We start from the raw sequence: 16,994 nt of genomic DNA, 5'->3' as shown, positions 1-16,994 counted from the left end.
AAAGAGCACCACACACACACACACACACACACACACACACACACACACACACACACACACACACACACACACACACACACTGCCCGCACCACGGCCGACCCACGTGAACGGAAGGTGAAGGAGCGCCGGAGGTGGCGCCGCTGGGGTGCGCTGGGTAGCGGGGCGTGGCGGCGCGGCCTTGCACTGGACGGGACGGGCAGCAATGGGTCGGACGGTCGTGGAACTTTTTTACGACGTGGTGTCTCCTTACTCCTGGCTGGGGTTCGAAGTGAGGAGAGGAAGTGTGGAGGGGGGACCGCTCCCGGGGCTCGTCGCGCTTCCCTACGGCCGCTGTCAGGGGGGCTGGGCAGGCACGGCGCTGTCAGGGGGGCTGGGCAGGCACGGCCGAGGGCCCGGGTCATTTGAAGGGTATCTAGTTTCGCTGCCCTTGGGCTTCCCCACTGCTTCGTTTCCGTTTTCTGTCTGTTTCTGGTTTGGTTTGCTTTGGTTTACCCATAATGTGTTTGGATTTTTGATTTTATCCCGTTCGTCGGGCTCCTTTCGGTTGCTTCGTGTTGTGATAAGAACCACGGGTACTTAGGAGGCATGTCTCAGCCGGCATGCACGCGGATCTGCAGACATCTCCATTAATCTGGCTTGCATTTCTGTATTGCAGGTACTCTGCCGATACCAGCATATATGGAACATTGATTTGCGCTTTCGTCCTGCTTTCCTTGGCGGCATAATGCAGTCAACTGGTAGCTAATGTGGGGAGATTGGCATTCTTTATCTAGATGTTTTTGTGGGCAAGCACAGTGAGCGCTGAAGTCACAGAGCCAGCCTTAAACTCAGTTTTGGCACCAATAACAATGTAAATGTAGGGTCGTGGAGCTCAGCAGTGACTTAGAAATCATCTGCAGGGAATTTCATGCTGTTCCTGCTTCATACCCCCAGTGCTTATGCTGGCTGTGGAACTTGTAAATGCCAAAGTTCCTCAGTCCTAAAACAGAATAACAGTAATTCCTTGTGGAATGATTTTCTGAAAGTTTTGTGTTGAATTAAAACCAGAATAAATCTGTGGAAATCTTACACTTTGTAAGACACATGAAGGATCAGAGTGCATCATAGAATAGCACTTGGGGTCTGATTAGGATTCCCTGAGATTTATGAATCATGAAATTAACAAGTTTTCATCTTTATTTACTCATACACTTACTTTAGAAGTCATCAATCTGAATCAGTATAAATCCCTGCCAGAAGGTTTTTACCTTTGCTTAAAACTGGTTCTGCTAATTTAAACAACCAGTCTTCACTAAAACAAAGTAAATTGTGTTCAAATCATAATGTTATATTTGGAAAATCTGCATATGTTTCATTAATACTGTATAAAATTGCACTCTTCACTAGGTAAGTGAGGTCTGATCTGTTGTGTTTTGTTTTGTCCAGTGTTTTTATAGTGTAGTTGAAATCTTCTGCTTATAGTAGAACTTTTTTTCTGAAAGGTAACAAGCCTCCAGCAATGTTGCCAAAGCGTGCAGAATACCTGCTGAAGGATATAAAAAGGATGGCTAAATATTATCAGGTGCCTGTAACAGTTCCAGAAGATGTTTTCCAACGTATCCTTGGTAAAAGTAAGTAAGAGATTTAGCTTAGGTAATGTTTGTCAACCCTTGTTCAAATCCTCCATTACAGTAAAGGTTAAGAAAAAAAGAAAAGCCTCTCAATTGTCCAATTAGATCTTGTGATTACTCTTCAGAGAAGATAAATTGCCAATAGCCTGGCTTAAGACTTCTTGCATCCCCCTAGAGATACCTGCACCCTCTGCTTCCCTGAAGTGCCTGTACAGCAATGCACATAGCATGGGAAATAGTCAGGAAGAACTAGAGATCTGTGTGCGTTCATAGAGACAGAGTAGGACAACTCACGTGACTGGAGTGCTGCTGTGGATGGCTCTGTCCTCTTAAGGAAAGACAGACTGGTAAGGCGAGGTGGTGGAGTTGCCCTTTATGTGATAGAGCAAGCAGAATATATTGAGCTCCAGTTTGAGGGTGGGGGAATGATGAACAAGTGGAGATCTTGTGGGTAAGAATCAAGGGGTGGGCTAACATAGGTGACACTATAGCAGGTGTGTACTACAGGCCACCTGATCAGGAGGAGGAAGTGGATGAAGCCTTTTACAAACAGCTGGAAGTAGCCTTGCAATCCCCACCAGTTGTCATCTTGGGGGACTTCAACCATCCTGATGTTTGTTGGATAAGCAGCACGGCCAGGCACACAAGGTCCAGGCAGTTCCTGCAGTGAATTGATGATAACTTTCTGATGAAGGTGGTGGAGGAGCCGACAAATAGGGGTGTACTACTTGACCTTGTTTTTGCTTAGAAAGGGCTGGTCAGAGATGTGGTGTTTGAGGGAAGCTCGGGATGCAGTGATCATGAGATTAGGGAGTTGATGATCTTGTGTGGAAAAAGGAAAGCAATAAGTAGAATTACTGCCCTGGACTTCAGACAAGTCAACCTTGACTTCTTCAAAGACCTACTTGGAGGTATCCCCTATGGGCTAGAGTGTAAGAAGATAAGGGGGTCCATGAGAGCTGGTTGGTGCTTAAACACCACTTATTCCAAGCGCAAGATCAGTGCATCCCCAAGAGTAAGAAATTGGGGAAAGGTGGCAAAAGGCCTACATGGGTGAGCAAGGAACTCACAGACAAATTTAAAGGAAGGAGGTTCTATGAAATGCAGAAAAAGGGTCTGTCCACCTTGGAAGAATATAGGAATGTTGTCAGGGCCTGCAGGAGTACAATGAGGAAGGCTAAGGCCCTCTTGGAATTAAACCTTGCAAAGGAGGTAAAGGGTAACAAGAAAGGCTTCTGAAGTATGTCAACAGTAAAAGGAAGACTAGGGAAAATGTGGCCCCCCTACTAAATGAGGTGGATACCTTGGTAACAAGTGACACCGAGAAGGCAGAGATTCTGAATGCTTTCATTGCCTCAGTCTTTATTGCTAAGTCTAGCCTTCAGGAATCCCAAACCCTGGAGGTAAGAGAGAGAGTCTGAGTAAAGGTAGATGTTTCCTTTGGTTGAGGTGGATACGGTTACAGAGCATCTAGCCAAAATTGGCACACACACATTTGTGGGCCCAATGGGATCCACACACGTGCTGAGAGCTAGCACAGGTGAATGCCTTTCTATCATCTTTGAAAGGTCCCAGCAAATGGGAGAGGTGCCTGAAGAGTGGAGGATAGCCAGTGTCACTCTGATCTTTAAAAAGGGCAAGAAGGATCCAGGAAACTACAGGCCAGTCACCTCCATCCCTGGAAAGGTGATGGAACACCTTGTTCTGAATTCCGTCTCCGAGCAATTGGAATAGAAGAAGGTTGTCAAAGTAGTCAACATGGATTCATCAAGGGGATCATGCTTGACCAAGCTGATAACCTGTGATGTAAACACTGGCTGGGTGGATGGAGGTAGAGCAGTGGATGTTGTCTACTTCAACTTCAGCAAGGCTTTTGACACTGTCTCCCACAACATCCTTGTTATGAGACTTAGAAAATGTGAGATAAATGAGTAGACATTGAGATGGATTGAAAACTGGCTTACTGGCAGAGCTCAGAGGGTTCTCATAGTGGTGCAGTCTGGTTGGAGGCCTGTAACTAGCTAGTTCCCCAGGGGTTGGTTCTGTGTCCAGTTTTGTTTAACATCATCTTCAGCAACCTGGGTGAAGAGTCCACCTTCAGCAAGTTTGCTGATGATACAAAGCTGGGAGTATTGGCTGACACACCTGAAGGCTTTGCTACCATTCAACAAGACCTGGACAGATCGGAGAGCTGGGCAGCAAGGAACCAGATGAGGTTTAACTAGAGCAAGTGTACAGTCTTGCACCTGGGGAGACTGCATGCATCAATACAGGTTAGGGTTAGGTTACCTGCTGGAGAGGAGCTCTGCAGAGAAGGACCTGGTGGTCCTGGTGGACAGAAGGTTGGCCATGAGCCAGCAGTGTGCCCTTGTGGCCAAGAAGGCCAATGGTATCCTGGAGTGCATTTAAAAAAAGTATGGCCAACAGGTCCAGAGAGATTATCCTTTCTCTCTACTCTGCCCTGTTGAGACCACATTTAGGCTACTGTGTCTGGTTCTGGGTTCCCCAGTTCAAAATAGACAGGGATCTCCTAGAAGGAGTCCAAAAAGGGACCATGAAGATGATTTAGGGCCTGGAGAATCTCCCATATGAAGAAAGGCTGTAACCTGTGTCTGTTCCACCTGGGGAAAAGGAATACTTGAGAGGGGATGTGATAAACATTTCTGAATATCTAAAGGGAGGTGGGAGGCAAGTGGTTGAGGTGAAGCACTTCACAGTGAAGCATAGTGACAGCACAAGGAGTAATGGCCTAAAACTTGAACATAGGAAGTGCCATACTAACATGCAGAAGAAATTCTTTGTGGTAAAGATGATAGAGCACTGCAACAGGTTGCCCAGAAAAGTTGTGCAGTCTCCTTCTATGGAGGTAGTCAAGATGACTACCTGTGTGACCTATTGTAAGGTACCTGCTTTAGCAGGGAGTCTGGGCTCAGTGATCTCTTCCAGTCACTGAGATTCTGTGATTCTGTGAAGATGAATTCTCTGTAGCCTCTCCCTGTATCTGTGAGCAGTATGAAATCTGTGGTTTTTTAACCATTAAAGGAAATTACAGGGAAATGTACCTGCAAATGAATACTGAAGACACTGTTGTTCAACATAAGTTTTACTATTTGGAAATCATTACAAATAAGGTTATACTGTATTTAGGTAATACTTTTTCAGACTCTCTTCTGTTGATGACCCTATGCCATGTTCGGCATGTTTCTTTTTTTCCACTAATTCCAGACACTCTTGGAGCCATGCGTTTTATCACAGCCACTGACATGACACAACCAAAGTACTTGGAAACCTTGTCTAGAGAGTTCTGGTTACGTTTTTGGTCACAGGTCGGTATTTTATGAAGCTGATGTCTTGTTTCTTTCTGTCACCATTCCTGACTCGCTTCATTAAATGTAGAATGTGAGCAAAAGAAAGGAAAAGTCTTTCAATTAGAAGTCATGGGAGGAAACATGAGGTCATAGGTGTTTGTCTTGGTTCCAGCTGGGCTAGAGGTAATTTTCATCACAGTCACTGATATGATACCATGTTTTGAGTTTAGGAGAAGAGCAATATTGTTAAAAAAAAATGGATGTTTTAGCTGTTGCTGAGTAGTGCTGCACAGAGCTAAGGACATTTAAGCTTCTTGTACAGCTCTGCCATTGAGGAGCTGGGATTGCCCAAAGAGCTGGGAGGGGACAGAACCACAACCAGCTGACCTAAACTGGCCAAAGGGATATATTTCATATCATGATATTGGAAGTCTTTTCCAGCTTTGGTGATTGTATGATTTTGTGTGTAATGATAACAATGGGGTATTTGGCTGGAGGAAAGCTGCTGCTCAGGGATTGGCTGGGCAGTATTTGGCAGATAGTGAGCATCGAATTGCACATCACTTTTGTGCATGTGTGTATATACGCATATACACATATATATACATATTTATAAATATATAATTTTCCCCTTCCTTTTCTGCCTTATTGAAATGTCTTTGTCTCAACCCACCATTTTTACCTTTTTCCAGTTCTTTCCTCCCATCCCACTGCAGGGGGCAGGGGTGAGCCAATGACTTTGGAGCTGAGATGCTTGCCACGGTAAACCACAGCAGTGATTCGGGAGTCACTGCAAGAAAAGCATTAGCTTCTAGTTGCCTTAATTTGCTGTTTCTTATTTTCAGTATGTATTGTGAGTCCTATAGGCTGAGTGAATCAGTAGTTTGTGTCTCAGAACAATCTTTGATTAGATAACTTAAAACTTTTTCTGAAGAAAGTTCTTCAGTGGGGACAACTAACATTGTTTTTATTTCTGTTTTTTAGAAAACTTGCTTCCAAGTCCAGAAATGAGCTCTTGTTCATGTTAACTGAGTTACTTATTTTCTTTTACCAGCATGAAGATATCAGTCAGGTGGAGAGTATTTTGGCTGTAAGTCTCTTCTTTTTGTTAGTGCTTCTGCATTTCTGGTATAGATTCTTACTGATTGCTTGGATCAGTAATAATGATGGAGGCAGCTCAGTGTGGCTTCATTATTTATAAATTTGTAAAATGACTACTTTGATATTTTAAATTTTTCAATTAGGAAAAAGTGTAGGATTAAATTTTGTAGCTGGCCTGTTTGGAAATTTATTTCCTTATGTATAATTCTAAATAAATAAATAATGAATAATTCTAATAAAAAGCAAAGGTGGTGACAGAGCCTTTATTTGATGTAAAGGCGCTAAAAAAAGAGATACGAGAGGTAAGGGGAATGAACTCTCTCCTCCTGGCAACCGTTTAGGTTAAGGAATGCAGTGAGTCAGGGAGTGGGGGGGGCAACCCACTTGGGCTCTGAGCGTATCTGTGCTCCTGGAAGCACCACCAAGAGGGAGAGAGTGAGAGGAGGGTGGAGCTGGGCTCCTCCGCTTGGATCACTCAGATGCTCATTCACTGGTTCAGGCTGTGACCAGGCAATCCCACTGCAACTATTACATTTAGTGCTGTATTGCTTTCTTTCATTCTTACAAATTGAACTTCTTTGAATTTCAGAAAAGGGTGGCATTTTATTTACCTTTCTAAGAGACAGAATTTGAAGGATGTATTTAAACAGCCAGGTGAAGTCCTTGGGTAGTCTCTGAATCCATCATTATTTAAATAAAGCAAGGACATGCAGAACTTCAGAAAAACAAGCTCCGTACTCAGAAGGACTGCAAGTAATTTAGCCACTCCTTGTCAGTCTTTGAGTGTATCCATGTTCAGCAAGGCAGAGATGTAGGCATCTCCTCGTTTGCTTGTGTCTGTATTTTTTTTCTTGCCCCTACAAAATATTAGCAAATAGAAGACCTTCCTCTCTTGTAGAAATACACCATCCAAAGCTGTAACAGGTCCCAATCTTTTCGTCTGAGTATTTAGAGGTTAATTTATTTTACACAGTGATTTAAACATGGTATGTTGTTTACTTGATGTAGTATTATTTTTTTTTAACTCAATTTTTAGTCAGAAGTAACTTCTTGTAACTTCCTGTGGAAGCAGGTCTCTGAACCCTGTCCCAGTCCTCCTAAATACTCTTGCCCTGAATTGGTGATAATCAGATACTACATCCATGTGTAAAGATTGCAGTCTAAATGCTTTGAATACCATGCTTGCACAGCATTTTGTATTACTATAAGACTACACTTGCATATCTCCCATTGAGGTAGAATTAAAAAGAGTTTACTGTTCCTCCTGGTATGTGAGGAGAAAGTACAAGATAATGTGGTTGCTAAGTGAAAAAAAAAAGAAGTGATTGTGATCATTTTCTCTCAGGATTTACTTTTCTTGATAAAAGGAAAAAAAGAGAGAAAAAGCAGGTAGGTGTTAGGAAGGTAGCATTCTTTGTGAGATACGTTTTGAAAACGCCATGAGTTACAGGAATTACAGCTCCTGTGTGGCTACACTTGTAGTACAAACTGTTTCTATCTTAGCAAACATTACACTAAGTATTTTCTCTTCTCAGGAATGCCTGAAAAAAACCCTGCATGTTTAAGGCCTCAGGGACTAAAAGTTAACAAATGCTGAGTGGAATGGGAATAAAGCAAGATAATGGGAAAGAATGACTTCAAGAATGTTTTGTAATTTTTTTATAATAAACTTTGGATAATAACATTGAAGAAAAAATGTATTAGTCCACAGTAGGAATTAGAATACTTTGTATTAGAGCATGCCTAATTTTATTGTCACTTGTCAGGTAGCAGAAAAGGCTGGGCTATCTTCAGAGCTCACTCAGAAGATACTTGAAATGATTTCATCCCCTGCAGTGAAGAATCGTCTGAAGGAGACAACTGAGGAAGCGATAAAATATGGGGTGAGGTGCTTCCAGTGCCTTTTGGTGTCACAGCTATGCATTCCTTTCCTATTAAGAACGCTAGGAAGCAAGGAACAATGAAGGTGACAGTTAGAAAGCACTATACGGACCATCTCTCTTTTGCTTTTTGAGCATATAAAAACTAACTCACTGGTAATTTTGCATTGCACTGTCATATGGGGAACTCATTCAGCCCAATCCACCTGATTGACAAGGACAGGCAGCTACAGGGCCAGTATCAAGAGATACCATTCATCACTACTTGACATAAAACTGTGGGTTTACCAGGTTGCTTTTTTTGCTCATTCAGGAGGAGTCCTTTGCTTTCTGACAGCTCCATTAGAATCATTTTTTAGAATGAAGTTCAAATGAAGGGAAGGGGGAAAAGAAGTCGGCATTTTTGGATTTTATTCATGAAGACTGATCATGTGCCTACAGAAGTTCCTCTTGTTATAACAGTCACCATTTAATCTCCATGCTGTCAATAGGCATTCGGGATGCCTGCTGTTGTGGCTCATGTTAATGGGAAACCTCACCTCTTTTTTGGTTCTGATCGTTTAGAGCTTCTAGCCAGCATTATAGGTGAGTGTGTATCTAATAACACCTCTAATAATAACACTGCTAATGTCTTTCAAATGTTAAATAACGTTGAGTATATCTCTCGGGATGAAACTGCTGCCTGGAATGTATTTCAGTACATTTAGAGTGATCAAATATGTATTCTTTTTCCAAGCAAGAAATAATTTGAGTTCTCCATCCTTTCTCATTGGTATGTTTCATGGTTTTGTGCACCACATGCTGTTCTTAAATTACTATTTCATTTGCTTTTTTTTTCAATGTTCATATTTAACTGTTGGATACTGGGCATTAGATCTTGGATAAGATTGAGACTATGGGTGATACTTTTTGTAGTTCAGACATTTTATCTTAAATCTGTTCTTAATAAATGTGCTGTCACAGCTCTTAAATCCATAGCTTACTGTTACATAACTACACTAAATTTTAAACAGAAATCCATTGACTGACCCTCCTGTTGTCATCATTCTTATTTTCATTTCCCTATTAATAAAATGCACCTTAAGTTGCTCACCTGAGTTAGAGGGAGTTGACTACTGATCTTAAATTTGGCTGCACTTGGAGAGTAGGAGATCACTGAATAGGAAGAGTTAGTGTGTAATTAAGTTCAGTGTATTTGTGGAAAAGTGTCAGCAGCAAATCATCATTAATGTAAAATAAATTTGGCCATAGATTAAACAGAAGGAAATGTTTGGAGGCCTGTTTTCTTTTTTTGGAAGGGTTTGGATTATGTAAAAATATTCTTAATGAAAATGAGAGTGAGGAGTTTGAAATTTTAAACTGCCATTTTGATGGCTTCTAATCCTAACAAGAACGTTCTGTCTGCTTCCTCTAGTTTCCACTCCAAATTGTTTCTCTAAATCCTCAGCTTTCTACCCTTTTTCTTAACTCCAGCCCCCAGAAAATAGTATTCCTTAAAACAATTGGCTTCACTGTAGCACAGAGTGCTCAGGACTTGCAGAATTTCTTATCTGTAACAGAGTAAATAATTCTTCCGTGCTGCTTCATTTGTAACTGTGCAGTAAAGGATGCTGGAAACTGCCTGAAGCATGCCAGATAAGGTAAATATTTGTATTCCATTATCAGTATTTGCCCTTCAAAGGAAGAGCAGAAATAGACATCCTGCAGCAGAAATGTGACTAGGCAGTCATTTCTTTGTATAAAATTTTGACTTTCTCTTTTGTGCTGATCTGTATTGCAGGTGAAAAATGGCTGGGACCGGTTCCCTCAGTTCCAAGCTCAAAGATGTGAAAAGTCTTGGGGAAAGACCTAAGACTGAAAAGACTGCATTTATGTATACGGTTGATCTTTGGTGATTATGTATCCAGAGAAATGGCTTTCCCTTCCTTAACTGCTAACTCTACAGATCAGTTTCATTTCTACTTAAGAAGTTGGAGATTTGCCAGTATTAACCCTGGTCTGTTCTTTACAAATACAGATGTATTGCTTTCAAAAATTAATGGTTAACATTAAAGATTTAACTATTTTCAGGTTAAACATAATCTTTTCCAACCAGAAGTATGAGGATTAAAATTTTATGGGACTGATATCTTGGTGTTCCAGAGAGTTCTTCCCGCTTGCCCTTTAGAGACATACATACAGCTGGTCATATTTGCATTTTAAGTCCAAAATACAGCAAAGACAGAAGCACAGGACAAGGCATTCGTGCTCCCTTTCACCTTGCAACATAGCAATTGGTTAGAGAGACTAGCAGAAGAGCGAGAGAATTCAAGCCCAAAGCAAAGTCTAGGAAACCAGTAAACTACTTCAAAAAGAACTGCTCCCTCAACTGGACAGTTGAGGTCACCGCAGTGGAGATAAGCACACGTATGCATTCATAGGCATTAGTTCCAGCCCTTGTAGAGGTTTTTAATTAATGCCAATTTTGCAGTATTGTCCTTGGAAGACAGCGGTGAACATGATGTAAACTCAATTGGCAACCAAACTCGACTATGCTTTGCTTCCTCAAGAATGGCCTTGTTGCTGTCTGTCCAAAGGTGATGTAGGATGTGATTATGAGGGACTTTGCATTATACAGTCTGCAAGGGGGAAGATATGCAAATAGGATTAAAACCAAAACATTTCATTTGTCATTCCCTCCTCTGATTACAGTACATACAATTTGCACACTGAAATTGTTTGAAAACTTGCCCCTATATGGCTGAATTGGAATAATATATTAATTTGTGTGAGGCTTGGTTTCTCAGTATTTCATCACTGCCTTTGATGCATCAGTGAAGGAAGCAGAGGGTCTAGCAGCAGCTGGAATTCTGTTTTCATCTCTTTCTTAACTTTTAAGGTAAAACATTCATGCTCAGTCACTGAACGGCTAGTCCTAGAACAAAGCAGCAGAAAAAGACTAGTACCTGTATTCTTATAGCTTTAAGTGTTTGTTTCACTATCTACATTTTTTTCTTCTTACATCTGTTACAACTCTTCGGAAATTGTCTTTGTCTTTTTGGAATGCTTTCTCCTTTTGGTGAGTTCACCCATTATTCTGGGCAAATACAGTCTGGAATTTAAGGAAATAGTTGGGGGATATAAGAGGCTACATTCACTGAGGTGTCAAAGTGACAGGAAAGTTACCATTCACATGGATGCCATGGGGTTTTCTGAGTCCCTTCAAGACATGTTGGAGAGGTTTTTGACCATTATACTCCTGAAATTTGCTACTCTTTAATCAGTGTTACAAAACTGATTCTGAGGTTCTGGCAAAAATAGAGTGGCTGAGACCTTGCTTTAGGCCAGACCACCTCAGTGACTTGATTCATAGTGCTGCCTCAGAAATGGGTAAAACGCACTTTTGTGGAGGTAACGAGCCCTGGTGAGAAGGTGGGGAAAATGCAATATATGTCTTGAATTAATCTTATGGTGAAAGCCAGGTTCTCATGAAACTATCTTATGAAAGTGCTTAATTTAAAAAACAGGCTGTGTGGCAAAACTTGGTTGGTTTGGGAGATGGGTCTCATGAAATGGATACTAGACTCTTGTGTGCTTCCCCAGATTATCTTCAAGGCCATCAGATGTACTTGAAATCATCACAGAGGAAATGCTCAAAGACTGAGGTACTAAAATACTGTTTAAACACTACTGAGAAGATAAACGAAATCCAAACTCAGATTTTTCTGTATATCACTTATTGTCTGTGATAACCACTAGTAAGTGACTACATCTTTTGCATTTATTTCAGTGAGGGTGCATATTGTTGCAACTCTGCATACGTTGAGCAAAATCTGCCTGTCTGCAAGCAGAGGTTTGAGGAAGTTCTGCCCCATGTCTTTGGAGACCTGATCATGAACACATAGCTCTTGGCAGACACTGATAACTACCCGAGTAAATGCTGGTTAGCAGCTGTATTTTTAGTCTAAGTATTTATCTCTGGCATAGCAGGCATTTAAGTAGTCTCAGCACTAAGTACCAGTTATTTTACCTGGCCTGCCTTTCTGATCTGCTCTCTGTAAATGTTATTCTGCTGGGACACCAATGGCCTGGTACCACTGTGAAGAGTTCAGCTGTTCATCTGACTGCTCTGTGCCACGGATGGCAGGGCAGCTAACAACTAAGCATTACTTGAGCATTAGTGAGAACTTAAACCATCGAGCCCTGCAGCATGCTCTAAGCAATAGTAAGTACTATCAACTAATTGTGAATAGCTGGAATAATTTTCTTCTATTAAAGACAGTACCTTTTCTATCTAGCTATATACCAAGACTGAGTTCCTCAGAGCTTCACATCCTCATCACTTTCAAGGCAGCATTATGTTTAGCTGTCAAAATAGAAAGGGTACTAGAAAATGAGACAGCCTAAAGAGTGACTTCAAAAGGCAAAGGTGGACTGTGAATTTTAGGGAGCAAGCCCGGAGCTGTGCTCCTCTTTGCCCTATTACAAACCTTACCAGGAAATTCAGTGGCACTTCAACAGCTGAGGCAAACTTATGAAACTGCCATAGAGGAGTAGGAAACAATAAGGCTAGGCTAAAAGCAAGCAAAGATAGAGGTAGGCACAAAGTCAGAAAATAAGCAAAAGAAAGTGGCCCACTAAAATAATGAAAGCAGAAAATAGGTGCAGAGAAAGGTAGGTGGCATTTGAGCAAGGAAATGGCAACATAAGAACATTATAAAACTGAATGTAGATTATTGGAGATAGAGGTGTCTCAATGAGAAAATGTTGTTCACTGCAGGCGACCAAAAAAGACAGTGCTTATGTGTATTAAATAGGCCCTAGTCAGTTGGCCATACAAAATCATTTAGGGAAGAAGGTATAAGATTGTCTTCCCTGTAAAGCTGTACTTATTTGTTGTACTCTTACAATGCAGCAAGAGGTAGCCCAGAAGCCTGCCTCCACCCTGACTTACTGGTTTATGGTACTATTCTGTGGCAGTTACCTTTGCTTCTTGCCCAGTATGAACTGAAACAATCGTCCAGTGATGGCTTCACGCAAAGCATAAAATGGAGGCCTGCAGAACAAGGTAGTTCTTTAACTTTCCCCTGCAAGTATCTTCTTCTTTTCCTTTCTTGTCCCTTTAACCCTCAGCAAACACAGAGTCCTAAATTAAGTTTCTCCCTTTCCCCCATCCTTACCTCTGAATGGAAAGGAAACGTTTTACTAAAGCACTTAGTAGATTACGGTGCTGAGCATCTGATTTGCTGCCTTTTCCAGTGGAACCAGCAACACTGCTGAAAGGAAACAAATTGCTTCCTAGAAGGGAACCAAGCACAGAACAATAAAGGAATACATCTCAAGTGCCTAAATTTTTCACAGATTTGTCCAGTGACAGACATGTACAAGTGAAAGGAATTTTTTCCACACCTGACTTGACTTGCCATCACCTACTTCTCCTTGTAGATTGAAACAGTTGGAATGTGGCTTTCATTTCATACTAAAAATCACTGAATTTGGCCATTGGTTCCAGACCATTTGATCATGAAATTTAAGAAGGCTGTAAAACTCTGATTTTTACGCAGTACATTAATTGTGGCTGACCAATTATTGGACAACTTACTGATGGGAAAAACTTGGATGCCTCTCCATGCTCCAAGATGTTTTCTTTGTTTTCAGTTCTGCTTAGTTCTGGCATTTCCTCAGTTCATTCTTTGGTCAGGGATAACTAAAGTTCCTCCGTATTGCATAGATGAATGCAAATTATCTGCATTCATTTAAATGTAATTTTGTCCTGGAACATTTGCTTGTATTACCATACTTAGTCTTTTGGCAATCAGTCTTCTGCCAGGACTGGAACCACATAGATGGGAAGTCTAAGTAATTGCAAAAATCAATATAAATATATCACCCCTATTTTGCTAATTTTAGCACAATGAATTGCATCTCTTTATCTACCTCAAAAACTGACAGAATTTATAGAAAACAGAATTTCAAGAACTTTAATTTCACTTTGTCCTATGAAAGCACAAGCTCAACTCTGCTATCTTGTATGCCTCACACATACATGTAATTTTTATTACCTTCTTCCCCTTTGCGTATTATCATAGACACATACTAAATGTTGCAAATGATGACATCGTCAAGACTTCTTACTGCAATCAGCAAACACAGTCAAGATTACATGTCTATAGTCTGCTGGTTGGGCAAGTTGATTTCACATAGTCTGAAAAATGTCACAATGTTGATCCATTTTAACTGTGTCTCTCTTGGTGTACGTCAGAAGTCCATACACAGATCTACATGTTCATTTGTGTACATTTATCCAACATAAACCAACATGAAAAAATAAAACCTCTGCATGGAAGAACTTAGAGTAGATATAACAAAAAATCACCACTCCTGCTGGACATTGCACTGTCGACTCAGCTTAAGGATCCAGCAAAATTTTCTGGTAACAAAGACTGCAGGAATGAAAATGTTGCACAAGCAAGTAGAAGGAGAGAAAACCTCGGTTACCTCAGTTAACTTAATTAAAAGTTTAGAGTGGATCACTGGGATCAGTTCCACTGTGCATTATGGATAGATAAAGATATATAGATAGCAGAGGTAACCTGATTTGTAGAATGATTGCCCTTTGATTTTTTATTGGCTGTGGCCAGATAGGCATATCAGTTATTAAAAACAGCACTGCATCATTTCTGTACTATGTGCAAACATCCTAAAGCCTCAGAGACTCTGGCTGACATGGAAAGCAAGGGAGCCACAGTTACTCACAAGGCCAAAAGGAACATGAATGCTTTTAGTTCACAATAGCCAATTTTCATTTACACTTATTTGTGCTTCCATTGGTATTTTCATGAAACAAATAAACACAAGCTACTCAATTTTCACAGAGAACCATCTCATGCACATGCTTGGTCTAAATGTGATGTCACAGAGGCCACGGGAGCAAATGAAGTTCACATATCTGTGAGGGAATCTGTGGGCAGATTAGATCTGTGTGGCAAATTAGAACCCTCCCCCATTAGTACCTGATACAGTGATCCAGTGACAGATATCAGGCCAAAGGGTGTGGTACCGAAGGCCAGAACATGCCTCTGTGCAAGTGGAGGTGTTGACTCAAGACAGAAACACGGCTTGTAGCTTACTGTGAAGGACAGACCTACCCCTCCTTGTACCTATTAAACATCTGTACTACTTCCCTTGAGACTATTAAGTTCACAGGATCACCAGGCAGGAGCAACACCACTCCAGCAGGCTCCAGTGTCTATGATGGAGACATTGTGACACCCAGTGGTGGACTGTTGAACTTTGGGGAACTGGTGAGCACTTTGGTCCTTGAAGAAGATATGCCTCCTGAAGGAACATCAAGTACTGGCCCTACAAAACTACAAAAAGACTGTCAACCTTCGTCTTCAGTGCCTTGATACCCGACACTGCAATAGGTATTTTGCATGCAGCATGATGTACATTGTACTTTGGATTGCCAAAACAGCAGGAACTTGGTCCTGACCTGCTCAGTCCGTTGGTTCAGGCTGTGATGGGGTAGAATGCAGTGGAATAGTCAGGTCACAGCCAGATCAGAAAGCATGGGTAACCCAGGGAGATCAGATGCAAGCAATACACCTGAATGACTGGAAGGAATGGAGGCTGGATCCACCCCTCCTCACCCTCATTTAAGGATTAGCAGCTGAAGGAGCTTTCTAGGAGAGAGTAGCCTATGAAGCACCTATGCAATCTAGTCTAGGAAGCCTGCTTTGGTGGGAGGGCTTGGACTAGATGATCTCTGGAGGTCTCTTCCAACCCCTACAGTTCTGTGATTCTGTGTGCTTAAAATGTGGTGAAGTGTACTACATGTGTAGTACTTAGGTGAAACACTCACCATAGAGAGGAAGTGCTGAAATACGTTAAGTAACTCAAAAAGCTAAAAGAGGCAACAAAGATAAGACAACTTTAATATATTAAATATATTTATTCCTTCAGAAACACTGCAAAATGTGGCCAGTTTTGACCTACAAGCAGTACTGAAACCTAAAGCCCCAGGCATATTACATGCCAGCATGCAATAGGGAGAACAGTAAAGGCAAGGCCAATATAGGCCAAAGATACTTCCTCAAGAGGTTAGGAAATATATTTTGGAGGAAATGAAGGCTAACACACTTGTCCCTTGGCAGAGCAGATCAATAAAATTAGGTGGGGCCTAAATTTCCACTACGTATCCTTTTCTCAGCATCCTTCCTCAGCAGATTTCTTCTTCCTCATTCTCTGTTCTGCACTTCTTAAACTATGTCATCCATCTCTAGTGGCTACTAGAGACAAAATCGGAAACATGTTCTTCTGCTTTTAACTTAATTATCTTCTTGACTATCTAAGTCTAAGGGAAGAGAAGAAGAGGCACTTGTGGTAGCCTCCTTTCCCCCAGCATTAGTAGAATCTGTTTCAGTGGCTGCTGATTGGACAATGGGAAGGGCCTAAAGTCAAAATGCTCCAATAAAATCTCTCTGTCCTTCTCCTTCTCCATGATTTCTGCTCCAGGGACTGCCAGTGGAGCATTATGTGGTGTCATTTCATCTTTCCACAGTCCTTGAATTTCTCTAAGTTCATGCTCCTCTTAGCCAGGACTCTCATTTCACCCAAAAAGTCTTGCCAGTGTCTTCAGTGAGGTAACCAATTATTAGCATCCAGTCCACTCCTGATTGGCTTGATGTCCCCACTCAGATGTGTCTGAGGAGGGAAAACACACACACACAAAAAGAGAAAAGCTGTGTACTTTTCCTAGGATTTGGACATACATAGTACAGTGCTTGATTTTCTGATGAAATGTAGAAAGACTCCTGTGGAGGTTTGCTACTTTATTACTTAGGCTGAGTTCATTCTTTCACTATGTCACGTAGAAGAAATGATTATTTGGAGGGCTACCTGGACAGCAGAACAGAAAAACTAAGGATAACTATCCCTGTATGTTGGAGAATAGACAGGGCTAGTCCAAGCAAACAATGCAGTTTCAAATATTGCAGGTTGACTGCTGTGGAAGAGTGTTTTGGAAATTAGCATGTGAAAGTAACAATTGGTTCAATTCCACTGTACAAGAATTTATCTGTTATCCGTGTATTTCATTTATATTTATGTTTAGG

General features: G+C 41.3%; 1 protein-coding gene across 2 annotated transcripts; it reads left to right on the top strand.

The window, feature by feature from the left end:
• The first annotated feature begins 176 nt into the window (after positions 1 to 176).
• Positions 177 to 9,968, top strand: GSTK1 (glutathione S-transferase kappa 1). Of its 2 annotated transcripts, XM_065742267.1 has the most exons (8): positions 177 to 268; positions 656 to 737; positions 1,482 to 1,610; positions 4,836 to 4,936; positions 5,973 to 6,008; positions 7,786 to 7,902; positions 8,391 to 8,484; positions 9,680 to 9,968. In XM_065742267.1, exons 1-8 carry the CDS (start codon positions 203 to 205, stop codon positions 9,727 to 9,729), a joined length of 675 nt encoding a protein of 224 aa, XP_065598339.1. In that variant the 5' UTR covers positions 177 to 202; the 3' UTR covers positions 9,730 to 9,968. The 2 variants fall into 2 exon arrangements, with proteins under 2 accessions (XP_065598339.1, XP_065598340.1); XM_065742268.1 differs by lacking the exon at positions 1,482 to 1,610.
• Positions 9,969 to 16,994: the final 7,026 nt, after the last annotated feature.

This window comes from Cyrtonyx montezumae, unplaced genomic scaffold (assembly GCF_038088225.1).
Source record: "Cyrtonyx montezumae isolate F1298 unplaced genomic scaffold, pur_monq_1.0 scaffold_3, whole genome shotgun sequence".
Lineage (NCBI taxonomy): Eukaryota > Metazoa > Chordata > Aves > Galliformes > Odontophoridae > Cyrtonyx > Cyrtonyx montezumae.
The sequence above is the reverse complement of the archived record's forward strand: the minus strand, read 5'-3'. Positions and strand labels throughout refer to the sequence as shown.

What these genes read in the sequence shown, in the direction of transcription:
- GSTK1 (XM_065742267.1), top strand. Translation starts at nt 203, where the DNA reads ATGGGTCGGACGGTCGTGGAACTTTTTTACGACGTGGTGTCTCCTTAC. An exon ending in ACTCCTGGCTGGGGTTCGAA is followed by an intron (nt 269 to 655) that starts GTGAGGAGAGGA and finishes TCTGTATTGCAG; the next exon opens with GTACTCTGCCGATACCAGCA. An exon ending in CGGCATAATGCAGTCAACTG is followed by an intron (nt 738 to 1,481) that starts GTAGCTAATGTG and finishes TTTTTCTGAAAG; the next exon opens with GTAACAAGCCTCCAGCAATG.